Source organism: Myotis daubentonii, chromosome 6 (assembly GCF_963259705.1).
Source record: "Myotis daubentonii chromosome 6, mMyoDau2.1, whole genome shotgun sequence".
In the NCBI taxonomy this organism is placed as follows: domain Eukaryota; kingdom Metazoa; phylum Chordata; class Mammalia; order Chiroptera; family Vespertilionidae; genus Myotis; species Myotis daubentonii.
In genome coordinates this window covers 37,970,301-37,991,985 of record NC_081845.1, presented here as the reverse complement: position 1 = coordinate 37,991,985, position 21,685 = coordinate 37,970,301, and the positions used below count along the sequence as shown (strand labels likewise).

Below are 21,685 nucleotides of genomic sequence, written 5' to 3'. Positions count from 1 at the left end.
TTTAATGCGATCCAAAGAGTCTAAAGCACTCACTATTTGTGTTAGTTTGGACAAGATCAGTTTCCTCAACTGTAAGACAGGAATAATAAAAGGACCCACCTCACGAGGCTGCTGTGGACATTAAAGTTAATACATGTAAAGCCCTTAGGAGAGTGTCTGGCACATAGTAGGCACGCAAATGATAGCTATTATTGCTGTTGTAGCTATGGTTGTTACTTTGCATAAAGCGCTGTACTAAGAGAAGAGTCCATGCCCTCTAGGAGATTACAGCCTATCTGAGGAAACAAGATAGTACATACGTGATTATTAAAGAGTGACAGAATATTGATACGAGGTGGTGTTGCATAGGCTTTAAGTGCTATAGTTCAGTTGGCATACTGTTGAGCCTCATAATATTGATCCTTTTGCACTGCCTTCAAACCCTTCTCCCAGAAGTATTCCCTGTCTCAATTAGAACACTGCCTCCCAGCTGGAAACCTGAAAGTTATTCTGACTTCTTACACTCCATCTCTGCACACCCGGTTTCCAAGGACTGTCATCTGAAATAATGCTCATCCTTTCTGCTCTCACTCCACTGTTTGCTCTCTCACCTCTTGCCTGCAGTCTTCTGAGTAGCTTGATATTTCCTAGTCTTTCTAACTGATTAGACCAAGCATGTCAAACTCAAAGGCTCACATGGGACAAATAAATAAGGCTTAAGTTCATGTGGGCCACAAAAAAGCAAAAGCTTCAATTTTCATAGAAACATAGGTTTATTTCGATAGAGGCGTGCTGAATACAAAGAGCTGAAATAAATGAGTAGTTGTTAACATAAAATAATAGAACATTTTAATAAAAATTAGTATTTTTCTTGAACATTAACTTACCAGACACTGAATAACTGCACAAATTAATAAGCATAACGTAAATAAACCTATTTTTCTTGTTCTCCGAAAGCGAAATATTCCCTGTTGTGCACACCAAACAAGTCAGTCCAAGACTAATGACGTGGCAGTCGGCTGCTAAAATATTCGCTGCTAGTATTAGGGGAGAGAAATGGTGCGCCTGTGTGTAAGGTGCGTAGGGAAATGAATGCAACACGATTATAGTAATCAGTCATTAATGAACGTTGTAGTTCGTTATTAATAATTATGTATAACAGGATGTAAAAATTAAGTTACGAAATTTAAAAAAAATATATTTTTATTGATTTCAGAGAAGAAGGACGAGGGAAAGAGAGAGAGAAACATCAATGATGAGAGAGAATCATTGATCAGCTGCCTCCTGCATGCTACCCACTGGAGAGCGAGTCCACAACCTGGGCATGTGCCCTTGACCGGAATCGAACCTGGGGAGCCGACACTCTATCCACTGAGCAAAACTGGCTAGGGCAATTTACGAAATTTTTATTAAAATTTTTAATTTTTTAATTTTTTAAGTTTTTATTAAAACATACGGTTATGTTGGCTGGGCTGCAAAAATATTCATTGTGGGCTGCATGCGGCCAGGGAGCTGCGAGTTTGACATGCTGGGTTAGACCCTAGTGCCTTTAAAAGGTGTCTGGAGCTGGGATTTGAACTGTAAGGTGCAGGGAGGAAGATGAGAGGATAAGGGCCCATTCCTGTTCTGTCTACACTCCTTCCTCTCATTACAAAAGGAGCTTGGCAATGGGATAGTGTTTCTCAGTTCTGGTTCTTTTTTTTTTTTTATTAGAACTTTGAAACCACTTGGTCTCTTGCTACTTTTCTCTTTTTCTTATACTTCAACAATTTTTAATCCTGAGCTTCGATTTTCTACGGATCATTGGAAGTGGGGCGGGATGAGCCCACACTACCAGCTGGGGACATTTTAGTTTCAGATGAACTTGTGCTCACCTAAGTACTTGGGTATATATCTCTCTATTAACTACTCACATAAGCACAATTCTGCTTATGTGCTGTCCGGCTCCCTGTCCTGCATCTGCCTATCTTTCTTCTGCCTGTGACTGCTCTACATTTTATAAATTAGAAGGGACACAGGCACCAGAGAAGGAGCCAGTGGACAGGAAGAGAGACAAGACTACACAGCGAGGAGTAAGAGCAGAGGGAAAGCCTCTGAGGAGGTGGGAGAAATGCAATGTAAATCTCGAGATGAAGGGGGTTGGCTTATAAAATATTCTTTAGTCCCAATTGGAGACTAAAGTTCCACAAGAAGGCAACATTTTCCTACGAATTTAATGCCTGCAGTCACCTTGAGACTGAAGCTATTCCTAATGCTAACATGTTTTATTTGCTGCTAAAAAGACAGGCAGTAAAGGGAGGGACCACAGGAGGTTGGATTGCCGGGGGAGGTTGGCTGTGGGAGCGAGCACTGACCACCAGGGGGCAGCTCCTGCATTGAGCGCCTGCCCCCTGGTGGTCAGTGCGCACCATAGCGACCTGTCGTTCAGTCACTTAGGCAAAATATATCGATTAAGTCTCAGGAGAGTTAACTTACAAAAACCTATTTAATTTATAAGATGGAATAGTGAATCTTAGAATGAAAATATTAAGAAACTTCACATTACAATATTAACAAATGGGAAAGTTATATATTAAGAAAATTTATAAGATTTATGAATTTATAAAATGTATCCTGGAAACTAATTCTCTTAGGGAAAAGAAAATGTAACTGAAGACTAGCAAAGAAGGGAAATTAAAGCACCATTAATTAGGGAAACTAGGTATTATTAAATTTTCCCATTTTCTTTTTTTAAAAATAATTTTTATTGATTTCAGAGAGGTAGGGAGAGGGAGAAAGAGACAGAAACATCAATGATGAGAAAATCATTGATTGGCTACCCATTGCACACCCCACACTGAGGATCAAGCCCACAACCTGGGCATGTGCCCTGACCGGGAATCGAACTGTGACCTCCTGGTTCATAGGTTGACACTCAACCACTGAGCCATGCTGGTAGGGCAATTTTCCCATTTTCTAATGAAAAAATCCTAGGCTCAGAGAGATTAAATAATGCTCAATGTTATACAATAGCAACAAAACAACTGTAAGTTTAGTGCCTGCTATGTGTCAGCATTATGTTAGGCACTGGGTAGCCATCAATGAACAAATTCAGAAAGAACTGTAGAGATTATACCAGTTTAGATCAATTCCATCCCAAAGTCTGTAATCCTTTGGTAATTAATATGCCTGAGGCATTTGAGGTGATTCTTAAGGGGACCACTAAGGACTCCCAAGGGCTAGAGGTAGTTAACTGTAGTTGGTCCCAGGTTAGGATTTCTGTGTGTATGTGTTTTAAATATATATTTAAAAATATTTTTATTGATTTCAGAGAGGAAGGGAAAGGGAGAGAGAAATAGAAACATCATTGATAAGAAAGAATCATTGATTGGCTGCCTCTTGCATGCCCCCTATTAGGGAACAAGCCCACAACCCAGGCATGTGCTCTTTACCAGAATTGAACCTGGGACCCTTCAGTCTGCAGGCTGACGTTCTCTATCCACTGAGCCAAACCAGCTAGTGCTTACATATGTTTTTTATTTATTTCAGAGAGGGAGAGGAAGAGAGAGATAGAAACACTAATGATGCATTGATCGGCTGCCTCTTTCCTATATGTCCCCCAGTGCGGATAGAGCCTACAACCTGGACATGGGCCCTGACCAGGGAATCAACTGTGACCTCCTGGTTCATGGGTGGATGCTCAACCACTGAGCCACACCAGCTGGGCAGGGTGCCTGTCTTTTTTATCCTAAACATTAGCATGACTCATTTGACAGAGTAGAATTTCAGAACATGTTTGTTCGGGGAATGGACATTAGGCCAGAGACTTTGTAAATTCTGTTCAGGGTTGATTGTCCAGTGCTAAAATAGCATCAGGCAGGTAGTAAGTGCTCCATTAAGGTTACTGATGAACTGACTGCATGAATGAAGATCAAAACAAAAGAAGGGGGCTCTTGTTCCTTAGATGGTGCCATAACTTTCTCCGTCTAATAGTTTAAGATGAACTTTTGGTTGTAAATACTTCGGACAAAGAAATAATTCTTCCGGCCCCTCTTCTGCAATGTTTTGGCCCACAGTCACAGTTGGACTGTATCAGGAGTCCTCGAGCATGTCCACACCAGGGTGGCATATGGTGGCACGTGTAGCCAGCCCTATTTTCTGTTTTTCCTCTTTTGTGGAGTTAAATTTTTATGTAGATGGAAATCAGATTACAGAAGAGTCAGCCTTGGAAAGATGATACAAGAGTGCCTTAAACCAGAAAAAAATGGAAGGAGGCAGACACTATCGTATTGTCTACCTTGGTTACCAGGTTTACTTGTAAGTTGACTGTATAATGACCTTCGGGTCCTTTACAGAACTAGCTGGTCTAGTTACACCTCCTCTGAACTAGTTTGGCTGTAGCATTTGGGTCAGCAAGGTCAATTTGGGAATAGCTCCTCTCTAAACAAAAGAATCCATAGTCTTCAAGGTATATGTTTTTTTAAAAAAATCAGCAGATGGAGAGGAGCTGTACTGAGCATGCTGCACAGAACATGACCCAGGGTTCACTTGGCTCTGCCCTGTTGCATCCTTTATCGCAAGATAATCTATATTTTAGTTGCAGCAGCTTCTCAGGCTCCCTGTCTGGACCTCAATCCCAAGCTCCAGCCCATCTCCTATGGCATGGCTGGAAGTGAGAAAGCAAAACTAAAACTCCAAAAGAAGCATAGTTTAAAGCAGTGTTATATTTTACATTAGATTACTCAACCATTTCTAGTGGTTTTCTTTCATTTTTTTTTCCTGATTTCAAAAATAATAAGAGGTCATTGTAAACAGTCATGGAATAACAAAAGGTATAAAAAAATAAAAATGAGGCTGGCTGGAGTGGCTCAGTGGTTGAGCATCCACCTATGAACCAGGAGGTCATGGTTTGATTCCTGGTCAGGGAACATGCCCGGTTGCAAACTCGATCCCCCATGTGGGGCGTGCAGGAGGCAGCCAATCAATGATTCTCTCACCATTGATGTTTCTCTCTCTCTCCCTCTCCCTCTTTCTCAAAAAAATGAAAATGATATATAATCTCACTACTTGCACATAAACTCTATTTCTTTCAGTACTTTTTAATGCCTCTTTTTATTTTATACTGTTGACACGTACACACAATGGCTGTCCTGCTTTTTTAAAAAAATGTTTTACTTACCTCCTCTTTCCTTCTTTTCTCTTTCTCTGCTATAAGTTCAGCCCTTCTTTTAGCAATCATATCATCCTATAAAAAAACAGATATTAAAAAATTGTAATGAATAATGGAAACTAATGAGCCCACTGAGGTTTGGGGGCTCACTGGCTCAGGGCTTTCCAAATGCAATCCCTTCAAGTCCTAAGAGATTGGAGTGGTGCCTGAAGGCGTGCTCTGGGGCTCAGGTCTGGGCCAGCAGGACCCTGCTGTTTTCATCTGGCAACTAGTGAGTAAACGTTCTGAAGAATTCATGTTTTGTTGACACTCAAGAAAGATTGTAGATAGAATTATACAACTCAATGGAATGGAATTCATTTAGTTTTTGAGCCCCCAGAGAGATTCTCTAGCTCTTTAGAGTTAGAGGGTGAGACGGTGTTTTAACTGTATAGTTGTTAAAACAGAATACAGTCTCCTTTATGTTTTCATAACATACATAGAGAACACTGTACCACAAAGAAATGCGAAGTATGCACAATAACACACATGCATATCTTGAGTCTATTTTTTTTTCTCTGATCCTTTCACTCAAATAAGTTGTGGTTAGTGAAGTTTAACTAACCATTGTATGTTTGCTAGATGCCATCACTCTTAGGAGCACTGCAATAAATACTGGACATACTTACTTTTTTCTGCTTAAAACATATCTGCAAAGCAGACAGTATTATTCTACTCTATAGGTGAGTTAGCAAAGTCAGAGGATTTAACTCAGGTAACGTCCCAGGGCTCGTGGAGGATGATGCAGAAAACTCCCAGACAAGGAAATGGAAAAGCACATGGTATGTTGGGTGCTGCAGAGGAGGGTTTGTATTTGTTCTAACTAAGGAACAAGGTTAGAAAAAGGATTTGGAACAAGATTGGTCAGCTTCCAATGACAGAACAATGAGTTCACACCTAAGAGGGCGGCTTGCTCAGAGTTTTAGGAAGTGTTAGGAAAAGTAGCCTGGAGATGACCAGAAGGATGACCTAGAGCAGTGATGGCGAACCATTTGAGCTCAGCGTTTCAGCATTTTGAAAAACCTTAACTTAACTCTGGTGCCGTGTCACATATAGAAATTTTCTGATATTTGCAACCATAGTAAAACAAAGACTTATATTTTTTATATTTATTTTATATATCTAAATGCCATTTAACAAAGAAAAATCAACCAAAAAAATGAGTTCGCGTGTCACCTCTGACACGCGTGTCATAGGTTCGCCATCACTGACCTAGGGGGACCAGAGATGAAGCCAGAGGACAATTAGGAGATCCCTATAGGAGTGCTAGGCGTGGGCTGAGAAAGATCTGAACCAATGTGTAGAGGTAAAAGGTACAAACTCTCTCAGCTACTTTGTGTGTTTCCCTCAGAGGGAATTGCTTTGTATGTAAGAACTCAGGTATTCTATCCAGACGTCTATCACATTCAGTTTATCCATTCATCAGTTGATGGCCATTGGGTTGTTTCTCCTTTTTGGCTACTATGAATAATGTTATAATGAGCATTCATATACATATTTTTATGTGGACATGTTTTCATTTCTGTTAGGTAGATTTCTAAGAGTGGAATTGTTGGGTTCCTATGACACTTTTGAACATTTTATGGAATACTCCTCACATTACAGTTTTAGAAAAGATGTTCTAAGCTAATATCTGTATCTGTCTCACCACAGGCTTACATAGCCTTAATGGATGGTGTCATAATTCCAGGAGCTAGTGAAAAAAACCACTGATAACTTTAATTTTTTGTGTTTTAAGGTCTGCTTCACTTGCTGCCTCTTCCATTATGTACCTGTGTCTGATATAGGGATACTTTGGTGCTACAAAAATCTTTAATTTTATTTGCCTTGAAGAGAGAAATATTAACATGTTGATAACCACACAGGCCTCAAATAAATCTTAACTCTTTAATTATAAATATTCTTAATATTTGGTGAAGAGTGTTTTCATATTGACTATGCTATTAAAATCAGAAAACTACATTTTTGTAAAGACCACTTTATAATTTAACTAGAGGCCCAGTGCATGAAATTCATGCATGGGTATGGTCCCTAGGCCTGGCCTGCGATCAGGGCCATCTTCTCCAGCTGCCAGCAGCTGGCCCTGCCCCCTGCCACCACCCACCCCCAGTGCCCTGTTCGCCATCGGGCAATCAGAGCCTGATGGCTAGGGGGAGGGACCGAGAGGTGATCAATGCGCTTCATAGTGACTGGTTGCGTGGTCGTTCTGCTGTTAGGGTCAATTTGCATATTACCCTTTTATTATATAGGATTATAATATAGGACACAGAAAAAATTTACTCTAAAACTGTTTTACGAGATACATACCCTGATTTTTGCCTTCATTTCTTTAATGAGCATTTTCCTTTCTAATTTCTTCTTCTGTTTCAGTTTCCACTTTTCAATTTGGGGAGGCAGGAGCCGATCACAAACATCTTGATCATCAACTTGTATTAAAAAAGCAGCATCTGGGAAAAATCCATGTTCCCCTAGAAGCTGGGCCTCATCAGGATATCGTGGGAAACCCTCTAATATAAAACCTGTGGAACTAGGCATGAATTGCATAATTTATTTTAAATATTACATTATAAATATTAGTTTAAAAATGAAAAAAGTATTGATAAATCTCAACTTCCTATAAGATGTGCAATGAGTAGTCTAAAAAGTAATCTCCCTTAGTTCTTTTAATATTTCTACTTGCATAAACATGATGTGTCTTTTCTCAAATGTATTGAATTAAATTAAAATTATACTTTATTCTTATATTTATAATGTAGATAAGTTCTCTTTAATTATAAATAGTCTTAATATTTGATGAAAATTAAGAGAAAATAAATTCTCTGCCTGGGAGGAATGCCCAGCCTAAGGAACTTGTTACCCTTTATAAAGAGGTAGGTCTGACCAGCTGACCTTTAGTGGGAAGCCACCCTTCAGTAGTTTTTCTTTTAATGATGCTTCCTTTCATGAGACAATTCATACTTCCTTCCCTGGGTCCCCTTGTAACTCATGACAATTATGTATGTATGTATCCTGGCTTATATGTATTAAGATGATTATAACCAAATAGGCTTATCAAACTTGTTTAAGTATGATGAAACTTGAAGAATCATGAAAATAACGAGAATGCTAACACATGTTCATTGTGAAGTAACTAACTGTAAAACAATCAGACTTTACCCTAGCTGGTTTGGCTTAGTGGATAGAGCGTTGCCCTGTGGACTGAAAGGTCCCAGGTTTGATTCCAGTCAAGAGCACATGCCCGGGTTGCGTACAGGAGGCAGCTGGTTAATGATTCCCTCTCATCATTGATGTTTCTATCTCTCCCTCTCCCTTAGTTTCTGAAATCAATAAAAATATATTTACATACACACACACACACACACACACACACACACACACACACACGAAACAAATAATTAGGCTTTGAGAACTTGGCCTTGCTTAATTGAGAAAGTCAATATTGGTCCCCTTGTGAATGAAAGTTTATTATGCTTACCTAAAATTTGGTTTGTTTAAATATTTATATTTAGATATGTTTTCTTAATATGAACAGAGCTTTCATTAACATTTGACAGTTTCAGCCCTTAACTGGCATTTAAAATGTTTTCTATCCTTAATTAAATGGGCAAATTTCCATAAAAATGGCTACAATCTCAAAGATTTTGATTCAGTTATTTTGGGTTGGGGCCTGGCATCAGTATTTTATAAATAATTTCCCAGCCCTAGCCAGTTTGGCTCAGTGACAGAACATCGGCCTGGGGACTGAAGGTTCCCAGGTTTGATTCTGGTCAAGGGCACATGCCCGGGTTGCAGGCTCAACTCCCAGTAGGGGGCGTGCAAGAGGCAGCCAATCAATGATTCTCATCATTGATGTTTCTATCTCTCCATCCCTCTCCCTTCCTCTTTGAAATCAATAAAAATAAATATATAAAATAATATCCCAGATGTTTTTAATGTATAGAATCACTAATTTACATGAGAGTAAAGAAGAACATTTTTAAATTTATGTTGTATTACGTTTTAGAGCAGTGATGGCGAACCTATGACACGCGTGTCAGAGGTGACACGCGAACTCATTTTTTTGGTTGATTTTTCTTTGTTAAATGGCATTGAAATATATAAAATAAATATCAAAAATATAAGTCTTTGTTTTACTATGGTTGCAAATATCAGAAAATTTCTATAAGTGACATGGCACCAGAGTTAAGTTAGGGTTTTTCAAAATGCTGACACGCCCAGCTCAAAAGGTTCGCCATCACTGTTTTAGAGTTTTGAGAATAAGTCAAATAAAAGTCAATCAATGTATAATCCTATATAAATTAAGATACCGTATTGGTTCTTTATGCCACCACTCAGAAAGAATGTTTTCTAGAATTTCGGGAGGCAATGGTTCATTTTCCATTAAATATAATCTGATTGCTTCTTCTTCTTCTGTAAATTGCACTTCTGGAGTCTGAACACAAAAATCAGAAAACAAAACAAATTCAGAACTATATTAATAAACAATACTCTATTACATAGTTGATTAAGATGACACCTGTTTTTCTCAGGATATTTTTTTATATTGTTGCTTTTAAACCTTATAATATTTATGCTTTTTTCTTTAAACCAATATCTTATATGGTTTTAAATATTAAATTATATCTAGTGTAGCTAAGAGGAGCTACTAGCGATTAGCATAACTGATTTTCATACATGACCTCTGGATATCTGTCTCATCACTTTTTGCTAAAACCTTGTTCAATCTATAACTGATTTTTGTCATCTATCTTATAGTTACTAAAAGTAGATCCTGATTGAAGGATGGGCTAGCCAGGGAGTCATCTGAAATACAGTCTGTACCTGGATCCAATTACAGTGGGTCCTTTGAGAAGAAAACCGTCTTGCTACATCGGAAATGGTTAAAAAGTGAGTTAGAATTACAACCCTAGATAGAAACCACCTAGGAGCGCCATACAAACTTTCTTATGAGGCATCATGAGAAATTAATATTTTGAGATTCCTATTGGCACTGGGGCAGATTTTTATGATACATGATGACAAAAACAGAGTCCTGTCTGGTATGGTTCAGTTGGTTGGGCATCGTCCTGCGCTCTGAAAGGTTGCCTGCCAGTTCTATTCCTGGTCAGGGCACAAGCCCAGGCCTCAGGTCAATCCCCAGTGGGGGGTGTGCAAGAGGCAGCTGATTGATGTTTTGCTCTCACATCGATGTTTTTCTCTCTTGTTCCCTCTCCCTTCCTCTCTCTCTCTCTAAAAATATACATATCTATCTATATCTATTTATCTATCTATCTATCTATCTATCTATCTATCTATTTATGACAAAGCAAAAATACAGAGAACACAATAATAAAAAGCCTTAGAGTCTAGTTCAGATATATCAAATAACGTAGCCCCAAATTAATGCTATACAACAGCCTTGTGAGGGAAAGCGTTTCTGGTTTTTATTGGAGTCATGCGAAACAGTAATTTTATATTATAGACTTGAGGCCGGGTGCACGAAAATTCGTGCACTGGGGTGGATGGGGGTCCCTCACTGCTAATTATAGATTAGCAGTAAGATTTGTATCTAACATGGGGAGGATGCCTCTTAAATGACTTTTATGGGCTAATATTTTTCTTTTTCTTGGAAACTTTATAGAGTTTTATACCCCTTATATCCTACTTTCCAAAAGTAATACCAGCACACACAACTATCTGCAAGGAGAGTTATAATATTACTACCGGCTTATTTGCATATTCTTTCTCAAGTGTGACATTGGCCTCAATTGCAAGCTCTTCAAGTTCTTGTTTTGCAAGTTGTTCTTCCTCAGCCTCTTCTTCAAATTCAGGTCCAACTTTCTTTTCAGTTTTGAGCATCATTTTTTCCTGTAGAAATTCTTCAAACTGAATGTGAAAGATGCCCAAGCTTTCTGCTAACTGTCTTCCGCAGATAGTTTTGCCAGAGCCATGGGGACCCAGAAGGCATATTCTTAATGGAGGAGCCTGCCACAGGGGGATGGATCAAGGAGATGTGGGGTAAGGGAGAATAAAGGAAAGAAAGTTTTGAGTTATTTAAAAAAAAGAGAGGCTAATTAACTGCCATCCCTAAGACTGAATTATCACTTAACTAATTCAGGGCTGTTTTGACATTAGGAGATCAATTAACATGATGCATCACATCAACAGTAGTTTTTAGGGAGCATTAACAATCATAAGACTATTTTGATATCTTGTGCCAAAAGGCATTTAATAAAATAGAATTAGTTTGGGTTTTTTTTAAGTTTTAATTTACAAAGAATGGAAAGATACATATTTAGCATGATAAAAAGTCTAACAAATTATATTAAAATGATATGTCAAACCATTAATGAGCTCTATAGAAATACATAAACTTTCTATGATATAACATTAAGAGAAAAATATTATAAATACTATATACACTAGAAACAATATATACCCATGTGGAAGAAGATGAGAAAGTAAAACATAAATATGAAGACTTGTTTAGAGCTGGTGTTACTATGTGTGTGCTTTGTTTTAAAAAATGAATAAAATATTGCCACAATGTGTTCTTTTATTATTGCGTTAAAATATACATAACATAAAACTTACCATTTTGACCATTGTAAGTGTAAATTCAATGGCATTATGTATATTCATAATGTTGTGCACCCATCACCACTATCTCTCTCCAGAACTTTTTTATTATCCCAAAACTGGAACTCTGTACCCATCAAACAGCAACTTCTACTCTCCCCTTTTCCCAGCCCGGGGCAACCACTCTTATTTTCTGTCCCTATAAATTTATTCTAGGTACTTTGTATAAGTCGAATTGTACAGTATTTGTTCTTTTGTGTTTGGCTTTAATACTTTAAAATATTTTTAAATACTTAAATATTTAATTTAAATATTTAAATACTTTAAATACTTTAAAATATTTTTATTGATTTCAGAGAGGAAAGGAGAGGAAGAGAGAGATAGAAACATCAATGATGAGAAAGAATCATCGATTGGCTGCCTCCCACACACCCCCTACTGGGGACAGAGCCCACAACCCCAGCATGTGCCCCAACCCATGACCTCCACTTTCATAGGCTGATGCTCAACCACTGAGTCAAGCCAGCTGGGGACTTTAATAAAATACTTTTTAAAGAATGTAGAAAATAGTTCCAAAGTGGGAAATAAGTAAGGATAAAAATGTCCCTACAAACTTAAGAAAGGATTGATTGTTCTATAGCTACTTAAACCAGTTTAAAACAGTTTAACCGACAAGGACCACTCACCTTTCGGAACACTCCTTTGCCATCTTTTGAATCAGGGTCGTCCCTGCTCTTGAGAGTCAAGCAATCGGGCATGAATTTGCCCCTATAATCATGCCTCTGGGTGGAACCAGATTAACAGCAGTCTCACCTGAGTAATCGCCCTGCCACAGAGGATGTCAACCCATGGAAGGCCACGAACCTCTGAATCCCATACTTGCCCGAATCCTGTCTTATGATCAGCAGACTGCTCTGCTCAGAGAGGCTAACTGGTTAAGGAATACAATAAATTCAACAGATTTATAAGCAATAAATTCAGCTGTGTCTTTTTGTTTCAGCTAGAGAGACAGCTATTAAGTACTGGTTTGACACAAGGCATTACAGTGGAAATCAAAACTGATCATTATTTTGGGTTCTATTCCAAAAAGTTGTTCTTGGAACTTAGATGTTTTCACTATATTGCTATATCAGATTGGGAACTTCACTACCAAATAAAATGGTGGATATAATAAGTCCCTAAAAAGGTAACGAGCAATCATGAGGACAAGAATAATATAGTTTTCACCTTTAATGGTTCATTGTGAGCCACGTACTCCTGAGGATGCTCCATAAATTTTTCTCTAGCCTCGGGACTTGAAAAGTAGTAGACCTTTTCTCGATACTTAGCTGCTTCCTCTGTGTTGCCTGGTTGTAGGACGAAGTTTTCTTTGAGAACTACTGGACAAAAGTGCTTGGTGTCTCCCAAATGTCTTTTCTTCTCTTTCATTCTGTCTTCATTCTAGAAATATTATTTAACATTTGGAGAATATTTTTAAAAAGTATTTTGATGCAATACTAAAGGGGGAACTTAAAAATGTCTCTTGAATAGTATTTAAACCATAACAATACATATTTAAAACAATTTGTAAAGGCCAGTTCTTATACTGGCCACTTAATGAATTAAAAAATCAGTTTCTTATATCCCTCTAAGCTCACATCTCAAGCTTCTTTACTTTTTCCCCCCAAATATTTTATTGATTTTTTACAAAGAGGTAGGGAGAGGGATAGAGAGTTAGAAACATCAATCAGCTGCCTCCTGCACACCCCCTCCTGGGGATGTGCCCACAACCAAGGTACATGCCCTTGACCGGAATCGAACCTGGGGCCCTACAGTCTGAAGGCCGATGCTCTATCCACTGAGCCAAACTGGCCAGAGCCAAGCTCCTTTATTTTCATAAAGAACATAAAGTAGCACTGAGAAGCAGGATGTCCCACAGACATAGGTATAATGAAAAATCCCAGGTTGTGCTCGGTACAGAATCAGTTTCTAAAATAAAATTAAGAAGTAAAAGCTGAGCCAGGGTCACAAATTCTTACCCATTGAAAATGAGATGGGAGATGCTTCAGGATTTGCTGTTTTCTACTAAGTGAATATGTAATCACCTCAATACATTCAATTAAAAAATAGAATAATTTGAAAATATTTTATTTCATTACAATTAGAAATATGTAACATATTTTTATTTATGAAAAATAAAGAAACTGTGTAAAGTTCTTTAAGAATTCTTGCAATTTATTTAAAGCAATGGAAGTACATTAAAGGTAATTTTCTGTTATAAAATACATGGTTATAATAAAATTATCCAAAAACACATCACAGTGCATAAAGAATAAAAATTTTCTCTTATCCTTTTCCTTCCAATACTATATTAACACTCGTAATATTTCTTCAAAAAATGTAAGTCATTTATCCCCTCTCTGCCCTCTTACATCTCTATCACCACCACTGCCTTCACCAAACTGTTGTCCAAGTCCATGAGTTCTCTCTTTAAAAAAAAAAAAAAAAAAATATATATATATATATATATATATATATATATATATATATATATATATATATCCCTAGCCAGCTTGGCTCAGTGGATAGAGTGTTGGCCTGCAGACTGAGGGTCCTGGGTTGATTCTGGTCAAGGACACATGCCCGGGTTGTGGGCTCTCTCATCACTGATGTTTCTATCTCTCTCTCCCTCTCCCTTCCTCTATGGAAATCAATAAAAATATATTTAAAAAATTATTTTTATTGATTTCAGAGAAATATGAGGAAAAAGATAAGATATTTGGAGGATAGATCCAAGAGACCTAACCAATAATAAGTATTATGGAAGGAGAAAAAAGAAGAGATGGAGGAGAGGCAAGAATTAATTAATTTAAAAAAATAAAAATTACTTATATGTCCATCATTTAGCGATAATGGTGGCTATAACCACCTTTAATACTTTTAACAGATTTATGAGGTGTAAATGCCATTAAAACACTGTCCATATTTAAAGTATGCTATTTGATAGTTTTGACATAGGTGTTTATCTCTGAAACCATCACTACATATTCATCAAGACCATAATTGCTCATGCCTCTTTTCTAACCCTATTTGCCACCTACCCACCCCACTCCCAGGCAAGCACTGCTGTATTTTCTCTCACTATAATTAGTTTACATTTTCTATAATGTTATACAAATGTACTCATACAGTATGTTTTCTCTTTTGTCTGGCTTCTCTTGGCAAAAATAATTTTGAGATTCATCCAGATTGTTACATGTATCAGCAGTTCTTCCTTTATTTATTTTTTATTTTTTGCTGTGCACTATTCCAGGTTTAATTATCCCCATCCCTGAGGCTTAGACCTTTTTTAGTGATACCCAGTGGTTAGTGGGAACAGGCATTATTTCTGGCCTTGTTTGAGATCTCAGTACCGGTCTCTCTAATCTCATCAGGTGGTACTTCCTTTGCGCCACCCCCCCCCCCAATAGTTTTCTAACCGGCAAAGGGCTGACCAGTACTCTGCTCTGCAGGTCTCTGGAGTTCTCCTTGTGTGCACATCTTTTCTTCTGGTCTTTTCCCTGTGAACTCTAACTGCTTTGTGTCCTGGGATTCTCTGCCCTGTCTCCTCCAATAAAGGAGTCTGGAAGTCTCTGCCTAGGTCAGTGATGGCGAACCTATGACACGCGTGTCAGAGGTGACACGCGAACTCATTTTTTTGGTTGATTTTTCTTTGTTAAGTGGCATTTAAATATACAAAATAAATATCAAAAATATAAGTCTTTGTTTTACTATGGTTGCAAACATCAAAAAATGTCTCTATGTGACACGGCACCAGAGTTAAGTTAGGGTTTTTCAAAATGCTGACACGCCGAGCTCAAAAGGTTCGCCATCCCTGGCCTAGGTGCTCCTCCCTGGACCATGGCCTGGACAAGGCACATGACCTACAGACAATAAGGTGGGGAAGCCGTGGGGTGTCCCTCATTTGTCCCCATCTCTAGGACCACTGTGCTTCCCTGAGGCACGCCCACGTGTGGAAAACGTCTCATGTATTTTACCGTGTTTCTCCGCTGCTTTCAGCTAGAGGGCAGCCTGAATGCCCTGTACTCCATCTTCTCCGGAAGGACTGTGGAGATTCTGGGACATGTCTTCCCAGAATGTTTCTCATGATGTGTATATCTTTTGCTTTTGTTTGTATAACGACTTTCTTCCTTTTTCTAGTAGCAGAACCTTTCTCCCTCTTCTCATGGAGGACTGCTTCTTCCGAATTCCAAGGAACTCAAGTGGCCCAGACAATCACAGGAACTCCCCACTGCATAGTCACTGGGTGGGCATGTTACCAAGGCTGGCTCACTCACACACTAAGCCCTCTAGTTACTGTGATCAGTCAGGGCAACTGACTGAGATGGGAGAAGCCAAGTTCCTTCTTGCTATTTTCCAGGTGGATGTCAGGATAGAGTGTTCTTTTGACTCCTAGGTCAAAATTTCTAAGAACTCCTGGCAGCCATATTGGCCTTGTTTGAAAAAAGCATCTTTGCAGATGTAATTCAGGATCTCAAGATAATATTTACAATTGATTACCAGGTGGCCCCGAAATCCCATGACGAGTGTCCTTCTGAAAGAAGGAAAAGATGCAGAGGAGGAGGAGGCCATCACGCACAGACAGAGGCAGAGAGGGGAGCCAAGCAGCCGTAAGCTGGGGGCTACCTGGAGCCACCAGAGGACGGAAGAGGAAAGGAAGGATTGTCCCTAGAGCCTCAGAGGGAGCATTCTGACACCTGGATTTCAGAATTCTCCCTCGAGACCATCAGAGAATTAGTTTCTGTTATTTTAAGCCTCCCAGTTTGTGGCACTTTCTTATGGCAGCCTGAGGAAACTACGACAACAGGAAAAACGGATTTGTGTTGTGGTAAATTAGGAAGAGTGGAAGTGAGGTAAGGACACTATTTTCAATGAAGACCGTGCCTAAGAATACAAGTTTTGAATATTATAGACAGCTTGGGAATTGTCTGCACACACAAGAAAGAGACATTCTCTTGCAAAACAAAACAGGATACAGAAGAATGGCAGGAGGATGACTGAAGGAGAAAACCTGAACACAGTACAGGCAGGAAAAGCCCATATCTGTTAGCCACCCTGACTGAAGGGCTCAGCAGTTCCTTAGTGCTAAAGTACTGAACGTTATCAGAATCACACCACATGACATTTGTTGTTTGACACACATATATTTGGGTTTAACTTAATTACAGCTGTACGGTTATCTAACTTATTACATCATTTTGTTTCCTTCATAAAGCCCCAACTTTAAAAAAAAAATCACTTCCTATTTTATATTTGATAGATGCCTGAATTAGGTGGCTATCAATTGAGAATGGTTATCAAAAGTCTCGTGACCAGGGAGTAGGCTGGGGCCGCAAATGAGTTGTTCCTGTTTGAAAATACCACTCATTAGTATCATGCAAGCAGCCCCTCAAAGATGCCACTGCTGTATTGTACATAAAGCACCCATTTCTGTTGAACTTACAGAATATTTCTCTCTCTAATATCTATAGCTTTTCCATGGAAAAAAATGGAAAAGGTTTCCCTTTTATTTCTTCATGGGCGTATTTTTTCATACTGTCTAAGCAGCCCTGGCATTTCAGGGATCAAGGGAAGCTGGGGTGGAGGCAAAGTGCGTTGAAAATGTTCAGGTGTAAAACCGAGGAAGCCTGCTTGCTTTCCTGGGGCCCAAGAGTGCCAACTACCAGTCTGGACACGCGCACTTTCGGTGCTGTGACCCCTGCGAAGGAGCTGGAGCGGAAAGGAAAGACTTCCCTAGCCTCCGAGGGAGCAGGGCCCACTGACTCGTACCTCTTCCTCCTCCTCCTCCTCCTCTTCTAGCTCCTCATCAACCTCCGCTTCGGCCTGGAGGTCTTCTGTTTCTTCCTCATAATCTTCTATATTGAACTCCCATGCAACATACTGAAAAGGTTCTGTAAAAAAATAAAAAAGAAAGATTTGAAAGAATAATAATATTAGCGTATATTGCAGTAGTCAAAGGTTAGGAGAATTAATTGTAGTGACTGATCTCTTAGTTTACATGTGTATGCAAACTGGCCTTTAGAATTTTTAAAGGGACAACTGGCCAGTTTGGCCAGTGCTGTTGGTGCGCCTCAGCTGTTCTGGTTGGCATGTGCCTGTGCTATGAGAATTGTTAAATATGTTAACATCATCCCCAGGTTTACTGAATGTTCTCCTTTATGGGCCATCAAGAGAGACTTTAAAGTTGCACAGTGCTTTTCATATCACCCGCTCTGGACAGTCAAAGGTGGGATCACAGCCCTTACTTTCCATAGTCTCCACGGCTTTCTGAAATAGCTCCTCTGGAGTCTGGCCAGCAATCTCCAACTTGAAAATTGGAAAGAAAGAGTCATTGATGATTAATTCCAGATTTTTCCAGTTGGCCTCGTAATTTTTCATCTCGTCTTTAAGTAGTTCCATCTCAGGAACGTCAGGATAAGCGTCTTCAGGAAACTCAGGTAGTACAATTTCTGAATAAAGGTTAAAGGAAAGAAAAAAAAAGCAGCTTCAAACATGGTATCTTGACCCATATTGCCAAAATAATTTATACTTTATAATATTTTTAAAACATATGAAAGAAATACACATATTGTCCTCAGCAATAATGTATATTTATAAATTCATATTTTAATTATGCTCCATTCCATGGATTGGCTGTAGATGAATTATTACCTATTAATAAAATTATTTGGATAATTACTATGTATTTCATATGGCAACTTTAACTATAATAAAATGTATAAAATAAAATTTAATGAAAAACAGTGTTATTAGATGGCTAGATATACTTCTGATGGAATAAGCTAAATCAAACATAATACGTCACAACTGGCATATAATGTACAAAGAAATAAGTAGGAAGTTGGTACGATGCCTAAAACAAGGGACTACTAGACCCTCGTGGGAGAATATGAAAAGCACTTTAATCACTAACTCCTTTTATTTTATAAGCTAACCTGTTTGAGATAATGTAATTTCCAGACCCTCTCTGGATTCTTTTGGAATTTCTGTTCCAACTGTAGTTTCCTCAGTAGACTCTGAGGAAAGAAAACTAATAGTTAGTGTTTGAATTTTAAAACATTGTTTCTTTATGAAAGTTTTGGCACAAAGAAAATTTTTAAACATAGTTTAAATTATGTATACTATGTCTAATTGAAAATATAGTTCTTGTTAGGTAAAGTATGACATACAATATCTAATAGTATAAGGCAGAAAATGAAGAATATTCTTAAATATACTAAAGGACCATGACCAAGATAACTGACACATGGGACATACAATTCTGACTGAAAACAGTCATGTCTACATGAGCTAGAACTGACCCTAAAAGGAGTGGGAGACTGGCTTTAGAACAGCAAAAGGAAGTTCCCTGAGAGAAACAGTAAGGAGATAAAAGGCAATAGAACTATATCATCCCTTAGACCAGTTACATTAGTAAATACTTGTGGATATTAGAACTCTAATATGTTTGATGTGTCATATTTAATGGATGTCTGTTTCTCTTATTCATTTTTGGTATTTTATGGTGTGTTTTTTTCCTTTTTTTTTTTAAAAAAATTTGTCTTTATTATTGAAAGTATTACAGATGTCCTCCTTTTTTCCCATTGACTCCCTCTACCCTGCACCTGCCCCTCCCAGGCCTTCCCAATACTACTGTCTGTGTCTATAGGCTGCGCATACATGCACATAAGTTCCCGGTTAATTTCTTCCCATCCCATTCCCCCATCCCCGCCTTCCCTCTGAGATTCAACAGTCCATTCAATGCTCCTATGTCTGGATCTATTTTGTTCAACAGTTTATTTTGCTTATTAGATTCCACATGAGTGAGATCTTGTGATACTTGTCTGACTGGCTTATTTCACTTAGCACAATGCTCTCCAGGTCCATCCATGCTGTTGCAAATGGTAAGAGTTCTTTCTTTTTTACAGCTGCATAGTATTCCATTGTGTAAATGTATCACAGCTTTCCTATCCACTCATCTGCTGATGGGCACTTGGGCTGTTTCCAAATCTTAGCTATTGTAAAGTGGGCTATGAACATAGGGTTGCATATATTCTTTCTGACTGGTTTTTCTGATTTCTTAGGATATATACCCAGAAGTGGCATTGCTGCATCAAATATCAGTTCCATATTTAATTTTTTGAGGAAATGCCTTACTGTTTTCCATAATGGCTGCACCAGTCTGCATTCCCACCACCAGCACTTGTCATTTGTTGATTTGTTGATGACAGCCATACTGACAGGTGTGAAGTGATATCTCATTGTCATTTTAATTTGCATCTCTCTGATGATTAGTGACTTTGAGCATTTTTTTTCATATGTCTCTTGGCTTTCTGTATGTTCACTTTGGACAAGTGTCTATTTAGGTCCTACTTTTTTAAAATATATTTTATTGATTTTTTTTACAGAGAGGAAGGGAGAGGGATAGAGAGTTAGAAACATGAATGAGAAACATCGATCAGCTGCCTCCTGAACACCTCCTACTGGGGATGTGCCCGCAACCAAGGTACATGCCCTTGACCGGAATCGAACCTGGGACCTTTCAGTCTGCAGGCCGATGCTCTATCCACCGAGCCAAACAGGTTAGGGCATATTTAGATCCTATTTTTAACTGTATTTTTTGTCTTCCTTTTGTTAAGTTGTCTGAGTTCCTTATATATTTTGGAAATTAACCCCTTATCAGATGTATCGTAGGCAAATATGTTGTTCCATGCAGTGGGCTCCCTTTTCCTTTTATGGCCTGTCTTGTTGCAAAAGGTAGGTGAGTGGGAGAATAGTCAGCCTAATTGGTTAGGTACTGAAGAAAATACTGATGTTTCTGGGTGGGAACACAAGTCAATAGAGCTGTGGGACTCTTAAAAGGAAACTGAAGGATTTCATCCTGCTAGCTCCTCTGTTGGGCACAAGGGTTATGTGATTTTATACTTTTGCCTCATAAAGCTAATGCCAATTCCTGTAGTAAAAATGATCTATGTTGAACTTGAGATTTCCCAGGGTGAAAACTCCCCTTCGTCCTAGTTCCTCTACCAGCTGACAGAAGATTCCTAGCCCTTAACTGCCACAGGATGGGTTTGGCTGCAGGTATTTGAAGACCTTTCATTTGTAGCATTAGTTTCAAATCCAATACTAACTGTACTTGGGAGCGTTTGTGAGCCTCGCCCCCACATGCTGGGTACCCTAACCTGCTGCTTTAAGCCCACTCTCCAGCCTTGAGAGTGACTTTCTTTGCCCAAGGACTCCTCCTGGCCCTGCGCCAACCCGCCAAAAGGCACCGCGGCAGCAGGCTGCGCCAAGGCTGTGTGGCCTGGGCAGCTGCACAGTCTCTCACGCAGAATGGCCTCACAGTGTAATGCTCTTTGGTTGTCAATCTGAAATTTTTAATAATTTTATCTTTGAACTTTGTTTTGTAAACAAAAGCCAAAGAGGCTCCAATGGCACAATAGAGCATGCATATGGACAGAGATATGCACAATATGTGCTAGCCAGTCCTTGTCATCTCATTCTCATGTGAGTTCCTGATGCCCCAGAATTCCAGGGGACCCATGACGTGGAGGAGTAAGTATGCCTGAGGGATGGGGGCAGGCAGGGGAAGAGGCTGACCCACCTGAGAGATCATGCTTTCCTTCTGAACTAGAACTTGCTTCAGATGCAGAAAGCAGGTGACAGCATTCAGAGAGACATGAATGACCACAGAACCCCATCATAGCCTTTCTTACTTGGGTCACTTTCCTGTATTAGCGAAACACTTAGGCTGAAAATGACGACATAGAAGGAAAGGAAAAGAGGACAACCCAGTGTTCCTTTTTCTTTCAGTCTTTCCTTCATCACTGGGAAGCTAAAGGTCGAGAGTGTTGGTAGAATATGTGCATATTAAGAACCGAAACAAAAAACTCAGTTAGTTTCATACACAAAACTTACCAGTAACCTGGTAAGAACGAAATA

The 21,685-nt window shown here is 38.9% G+C and overlaps 1 protein-coding gene across 1 annotated transcript in view; it reads right to left on the bottom strand.

Moving 5' to 3' along the window:
- Nucleotides 1-21,685, bottom strand: part of AK9 (adenylate kinase 9) — a 109,649-nt gene that overhangs the window by 21,572 nt on the left and 66,392 nt on the right. The window contains exons 23-30 of the mRNA XM_059699755.1: nt 18,700-18,780; nt 18,010-18,213; nt 17,534-17,655; nt 12,953-13,165; nt 10,871-11,131; nt 9,475-9,599; nt 7,475-7,694; nt 5,138-5,203 (exon numbers count right to left, since the gene is read on the bottom strand). Of these exons, the coding sequence (XP_059555738.1) occupies nt 5,138-5,203; nt 7,475-7,694; nt 9,475-9,599; nt 10,871-11,131; nt 12,953-13,165; nt 17,534-17,655; nt 18,010-18,213; nt 18,700-18,780 (1,292 nt within the window). The remainder of the gene's footprint in view (nt 1-5,137; nt 5,204-7,474; nt 7,695-9,474; nt 9,600-10,870; nt 11,132-12,952; nt 13,166-17,533; nt 17,656-18,009; nt 18,214-18,699; nt 18,781-21,685) is intronic.